The sequence below is a fragment of the Austrofundulus limnaeus genome, unplaced genomic scaffold (assembly GCF_001266775.1).
Source record: "Austrofundulus limnaeus strain Quisiro unplaced genomic scaffold, Austrofundulus_limnaeus-1.0 Scaffold47, whole genome shotgun sequence".
NCBI classification, from domain to species: domain Eukaryota; kingdom Metazoa; phylum Chordata; class Actinopteri; order Cyprinodontiformes; family Rivulidae; genus Austrofundulus; species Austrofundulus limnaeus.
The window spans coordinates 1309758-1316984 of NW_013952449.1; the positions used below are offsets into that span (position 1 = coordinate 1309758).

Consider the following 7227-nt stretch of genomic DNA (forward strand, 5'->3'; position numbering starts at 1 on the left):
CTGTATATACTGTGTGTTCTTAAAACATTTTTGTAATCAGCGAGAACAAAAGGTTTACTGATATTTTAAAATTAAAAAAGTTAATTTTCTTACTGTATGTCATCCTTTATATCATGTTTTTAATAGATTTCTCATAAACAAATATTTTCCCAAAGGCTATCAAAACAACTTAAAAAGACCCTCAATGAAAATTCAGACAAAAAAAGTTTTTAAAAAACTATTAAATGACTTGCACAGGTAGTGAACAGTACAGTCTGATTTTGTGTAACTTCATCATCTCGCCTCAACTAAACTAATAAAACTCAAATAAACTTTTCCTCGCAGCGAAGGAAGCTACAGAGGGAAACTGCCCTGACGACAAGACTTAAGTGAAAAGTTGTGTGGTCCTAGTGCCTGGTATTTCTGTCTAAACTGCTGACACACAAATACTTTAAAGTACAGTAACTGAGACATCTTCAGTACTACTTTTTTACAAGATATAAGTATGCTGACTGAAACTTGAAAGTACTCAACAAGAACTCCTGACCTCATAATCTTGCAAGATCTCGTGCCACGAGATGTCGTTGCACCCCCGCTAAGTGGTTCAAAAATGTAGGTTTTTAGTCATTTCTATCCAAAGTTAAAATGACTTCAACATTCTAAAAACCAGCCAAAGTCCCGAATCATGTCCTGGATGAATTTGTAGACCTTGACCTTATGACTCTTTTCAATACAGTGTCCCATACCATACAGTTGTATTTAGAGCTACAGATTTCCTTCATCGTTCTATGGTATAGTTCAGAATATACATACCTCCTTGTTTACATATTTTCTTGCCCGGTTTCCTGGCACATTCCTTGGATATTCTTTTGACTGTAAAATGAATAGAAAACTAAAGAATAACATGGAGCCCCTGGACGCGCAGTGCACACAGGAGCTGGTATGCATGCACACACTGACACACGCCTCATACACAAAGCTGATTGACTGAAAAAGACTTAGAGAGGAAGGGGAAGAGAAACAAAAAAAGGAGAGGGGAAGAATGAATCACACCAGCTCAATCAGAGCAGTATTCAGTCTATCAGTCAGCCAGCCACTCGTTCAGTCAGCCAAATCAATCGGTGATGATCATGACAACGACTGTCTTGTTTAATGAACTGTGGCCTTTGTGGCAGAGCACAATACGTTATGATGAGAAACAGACATGAGAAGAGAGAGGAAGTGGGCGACAGTAGGGGTAACTATGACAGTGAGGAGAAAGAGGAGCAGGGAATGGGAGGACAATCTGTTAGAGGGGCAATAAGGAGAGCATAAAGGTCAAACAGGATAGAAGATGGAGTGAAAAGACTAGAGGAGTTGTGGATGGATAACAGAGGTGTGTAAACATGTGTGTACATTGCTTTCTCTTTCACAAATCACTTCCACACTCTCAGCTTGTGTAAACATTGTCATGCACATTAAACATGCACAAGGTCATGCTTTCCCTCTACTGGCGGACAGAGATGTACACTCACACGTATAACATCACTCCCAAACAAGACAGATTATCTGTAGCAAACAGTTGTGGGTTTAAAATTATCCACCCCACTCCCAACTCTACCCACAACCATCCTACCCTGGGCCCGCAGGCTAACTCACCATCCTCAGTTGGAACGTAGATGTTAAGATAAAGACAGTCCTCACTCTGATCCTGGACATAAGTGGAAACCACATCGATGCTATTGGTAAACCACACCGGCAGCATCACATCTGGCAGGCGGCCCTCCACAATGGTCTGAGGACACACGGGGGCAAAGTGTGTGGTGTTGCGGATGTCTGACCACGGCGCTGGTGGCTCGGGAGGCTGAAAGCGACGCTCACCAGTAGGCGGCGCAGCATACGGGACACCAAGAAACTGGACGACAGGCCCGAGGATCTCGTTGTTGAGTTCCTTCTTGATGCCACGCAGTTTGCCGTATGCAGTCGTAACCACCGGATCGTTCTCATCCAGTTTCTGAGCCAACACAGCAGATGGACAAGTCTGCAGAAGCAAGAGCCCCAGCCATAATAGTGTGGACATCCACCAGCCCATATCAAATGAACCTCCAAAGTGCTCACATCTAGTCTTCCACCCCCTGTTCTTGGTGGTTTGAAGGAGTCCAGACCAAATCTTTAAATGGTTCCTCCACCGGGACATGGCTGCTGCTACTCGTTTGTTGTGTCCTCTTTTGTCTTTGATAGATTAAAAAATGTTTTCTCTATTTCTCACTGATGCCCTGTAGCTGCAAACACATTAAAACCCCAGTGACACACAAGAATAAGAGAGTGGGTAACTCCAGAGGAGACGATGGTCGTGATTCCCAATGATGCTTTTCAAAAGGTCGTCACTTTGTACCATCCAGGGGAAAGGTAGCCACCAATAATTTTTCTCCGATTCAGTGAAAAGGCGTCTGAAAAATATTCCTCACAATACGGAAAATACACCCCAGAAAGATCCCGTCAACATCCTCTGAAGAAAAGATGAACACTTTTGTCTTTAAGCATCATCGCACAGAACATAGAACAGCCAGTCAGAGAGGTGGGTTCCTGTTATTGTGACACAGAAGCAGCGGTGCAGAGAGTGGGATGTTTTAGTTGAATTTTGTAGACTTAAGTCCAGCAGTCTGTCCCCTGCAACACAGAAAAAAATGAAGTCAGCAACATTGTCAGTTCAATGCCGTTTATTTCAACTCATTTTCCATGCCTTTTATTGAACACACACTCAAAAAATCAACCGTTACCATTAAATTTGTCTTATACTCAAATGCACAGACATCAATAATATAAATTAGAATATTTATTTATAACACATGACAGCAGGCAGTACTCAACATTACCACACAAGGGGTCCCTCAGTATGCATGGTTTGTCCAGCAGTTATATTTGTCATAAATCAACTGCAACACTAAACCACTGACAGGTTTAATGACTGTTCTGCCGGGAAACAGTGCGGGTACTTTAATTCTTCTGGATGTTATTCAGATATGCAGATCTTTACGGTCAAAATCTCCAACAGTAGTACAGCACATCTCACTATGCCTTCAAAAGTGCTTAAGAATGGTTAGCGGATCTCAACAAAGAGATCTGATTCAGCATGATTTGGGGTTTTCATCTTTTGAGGTTTAACTACTTTCACATACTTTATTTGTACTGCTGTTCAAATACAAATGTTCAGCTCATTCTGGAGATGGGTATGACTTTTTTTGTAAATTCATCTTTTTCAAAATATTTGACTTTATATACACAATATTTCCTTGTTAAAGTACACCGACATCTCTTCAAATTATGCAAAAGCATTGTCCAGGATACTTCTAAAACGTTTTTGATACTTCTACTGATTATAATGCATATTATGTTAGTAATAGTTCTGTTTAATTTACAGAGCTTTTGTTCTTAACTGTTTCTTGCTACTTTTAGTTATCCTTTTGTTACTTTTAGCATTTAGCTATTTTTAGGTTTTAGATAGGCTTTTGCTCTAGCTAGCATTTTACTTAATAAGTTAGCAGTTTTTTTCTTTGTTTTTTTACTAGTATTATTCTGCTCACCTTAGCTTTTTATATTGATTTACTAATGTATGGTAAAATTGCACTACTTCAAACTTTTAGCCAAGTATTCTAACTTTTAGCTATTGTTTAGCTAGTTTTAGCTAGTGTTTGCTACATTGAGATTTCAGTTCAGTTCTAGCTTCTTCTGTAAATTTGATAAATTCATTCAAACCTTAGCATTGACACTGCCTTTTCACCCGAAAATGCAATTTCTCAAGGTAATTGTGTTTTCCTTTCACATCCCCAAAGCTGAACGCTGTGAAGCTTCACTTAGCATTACAAACTACCTATCCTCATCACGTTATATAATTTGTTCAAATCTTGTTTAATCTGTGAAATACACACAAAATATTGTATTCTGTTACTGCAAGAATAAACACAGCACTAATACAGCATTCCAAAAATATTTACAGATTGTAATTGTGTGTGATTTCTGGGGCATCGCCGAGACTATCATTATTGTAGTTTCCACTAACAGCCCACATGGGACGCACATGAGTGGTCCCTCCCCACAAAAAAATGGCAATCTTGCAAGACAATTGCAGCATTTGACAGCAAGTGTCTTCATGCTAGTGGAAGTGTTTAAATCTTAGAAACTAGTAATTTCAAAACACACTACACACAACACACAGCACTAAGAAAATTTTGCATTTTCTGCACACAACTGTCTGAAGATATGAAGGTAGCAATATGGAATGCAGCCTGGTATGTTGCTGGTACTTATCAGGTACATAAAATGTAATTACAGAGTAGGTACTTGGTATGCACCAGATATGTACACAATACAAACTAGGTAAGTACCATGGAAGTATCATATGAGTACCCAGCATGTGCTAACCTGGTTAGTTCACAATACATAAGGTAAGTACCATGTCTGTATATGTTAATACCCTGGAAATGCCAGGTTCAAGGTACCACATATGGACACAATGACGCAACTTGTAAACACCAAGTACGTACATAATACCTAATAAATACCAGCAAGTACTACGCATATGCACAGAAATACCACATATGAAACAATTATGTAACATGTTATTTCCTTATATAAAAACAGACTTTTTTATTTATTGCCATCAAATGAAATAGTGTAAAACTAATTTATAATCAAATCTTTTGACCTGTATATGTTCTGGAATGTTTTAAAATCAAGCTGAATCAATCTTCCAAAAGTTTTTGAACTATCACAAAAATAAACTAGATACCGCATAGCGATAACACAATGACCCCCGCAAGCACAAATGCATCCAGAACTCTGAAGACTTTATTCCTAATAAATGGCATGCTAGTAGGTGCATCCCAAAATTGTAGTGGTTTGGGTGGGGGCCTTTTTTTTTTGGGGGGGGGGGGGCATTGGTTGACCTGATGGATAGCCCCTCATCAGAGCTAAACAACAAATGAAAATCTGAAGCTCCTATGTTTTATAGATTTTGAGCTATAACCATTTTTGTGTGTCCAGACACCCCTTTTTCAAATAAATTGGGGGTCCGGGGGGTGGGGGGCACTGATTGGTGGGCCTGATGGATAGAGCTTCATCAGATCTAAACAACAAAAGAAATCTGAAGCTCCTATGTCTGAGTTATAAGCATTTTTGCATGTCCAGACACCCCCACTTTGAAAGGAGCCCCCTCCTCAAATATGGGCTCTATTGTAAAACCATTGGCTGGCGCAGTGTAGGTCAGACTCATCTACAGTCCTGGCAAATTTCATGTTGATTGGTGCAGCAGTTTTTGTGCTGCGTTGACCAAAAATCACTGAAAAAAAAAAAAAACAGTACGAAAACAATATGACTCCCGCTTTTGCTTCGCGTGCGGGGGTCATAATAATCAATATAAAGTAAAAACTGGCAAGTGAAAACCATTTAATTCAAACAATAAAACTTAAACACGGTACTTTTATGTTGAAGCTTTATTTTAACATGAGGGAATACAAAATATCAAATTTTAACTATAAAGCAATAATCTTGTATAATCTTTGCACAGGGAGTGTTGATCTTCGCACAGGGTAGTTGATTAATCCAATGTGTGCACAGTGTAAGATAATAAACTAAAAAGACAAAAATGTGTTTTTCCATCTTCTTTTATTTTCCAACAATTCATGAGATTGTCTTTTTTCAACAAACTGTCCTTGTCTTTACCGATCGTTTTATGAGCTCCAGTCTCTTGAGTCTATCAGTGGGCATTTTTATAAACACATTCAATGTTAGAAGCATTGTTAAAATTGGTCAAGGAGCTATCGGGTTTTTCTCCAAAGGTTGAAGAAAAGGATTGGTTTGTTTTAGATCAATAGCAATAAAATTTCCCCCACTTGCTGACACACAAAACCCCAGACACACACACAAACAAACACACACACTCATGAGGGTGCTGCAGCGACAAGTCGTTTAATTTCCTGAGCTCGGCCTCTTGTCTCAGGGCTGCTTTTCAATCATCTTCCACACCAATACGCACAGACAAAGCATGCATACAAAACACATTATCTTTAAAGTCTGCATCTTCATTTCTGTATTTCAAAACACTTTAAAAAATGCAAACACATTTGTGATTTGTTATGGCTTTACAACTGACAGAATTTCACCAGTTTCAATCATGTTTTAAGTTGAAACAAATGTTTAAATGATAAACTTATACAGCACTTATTTCAACCTTTTAATTGCCTATAATAAATGTATATAGTCCATATTTACAGTATATTATTAGTTAAACTGCCGTGTTGATGCCAGAAGATAAAAAGCTTTCTTAGCTGACTTAAAAAGTCAGCAGTTTTCTTCTTTGTTCAGGGACACAAGAATTGCCAACTAAACCCCTTTTACTTTAAGAAACTAAAGTGAGCTAAACGATCCCTTTGGATCATGTCAACAAAGGAAACTTGTGGAATTTACCCACATTAGCGATGACACAATAAAACAGTTTCAACCACCTTGTGGCTAAGAAAATTTAACATGCCTTTTGTAACATGTCAGTATTGATTTCAATCATAGAAATAAAATGTAAATTATTGTCCTAGCGTTCTTTGAACAAAAGCATATCACACACCTCCTTTCATGCCAAAGTGTTAGACTGAGATAATTTTATAGTGAGAAATGATGGAGTCATAGCCATTTGGTCAAATTCTGAAAATAGCATGCAATATCAAAAGTGTTGAAAATGACTCATCTACTACAGCAAATTTTAATGAAATATTTGTAAAGCTGAGGGTTTTATTGTCATTTTTGCTAATGTCAGTTAACTGTGTCAGGTAACTCGAACTGGGTTAACTTCTAAAGCAGGGGTTCTTAATCTTTTTGACCTCGGGGCCCAATTTATTGAACATAAAGTGGCACGAGGCCCAGTCAGACATTACCAGTGTACGGATCAAAATGATAATTATTCTAAAGCTTGGTTTGATTTTTATTGTATTTATATTATGACTAAATTAAATACACTTACAAGTAAGTGCATTTTAAGCACACTTAAAAGTAAAACTCCTGTCAAATAATCACAAGATATGTTTATGACAAACTATTTTTTATATTGTAACCTGCCCATGACAATTATTTGAACATATGGTCAGTCAACAGACTACTCAGGCTTATCAATACAATATATATATTTTAACATAAACAAAAATAGACAATTCAATAAATAAAATTGTGATCATAAAATAAATACATTCAAAAATATTTAATGTAAATGTTCCAAATAAA

At 37.6% G+C, this 7227-nt stretch overlaps 1 protein-coding gene across 3 annotated transcripts in view; it reads right to left on the reverse strand.

Moving 5' to 3' along the window:
• Window positions 1-2628, reverse strand: part of nlgn1 (neuroligin 1) — a gene marked incomplete at its 5' end in the record, with an annotated part of 498373 nt that extends 495745 nt beyond the window's left edge. For 2 of the 3 annotated variants that reach the window (XM_014008039.1, XM_014008038.1), the window contains 1 exon segment: window positions 1618-2628. In XM_014008039.1, the coding sequence (XP_013863493.1) occupies window positions 1618-2155 (538 nt within the window). 3 annotated transcript variants of the gene reach the window in all.
• Between the last annotated feature and the right edge of the window lie 4599 nt (window positions 2629-7227).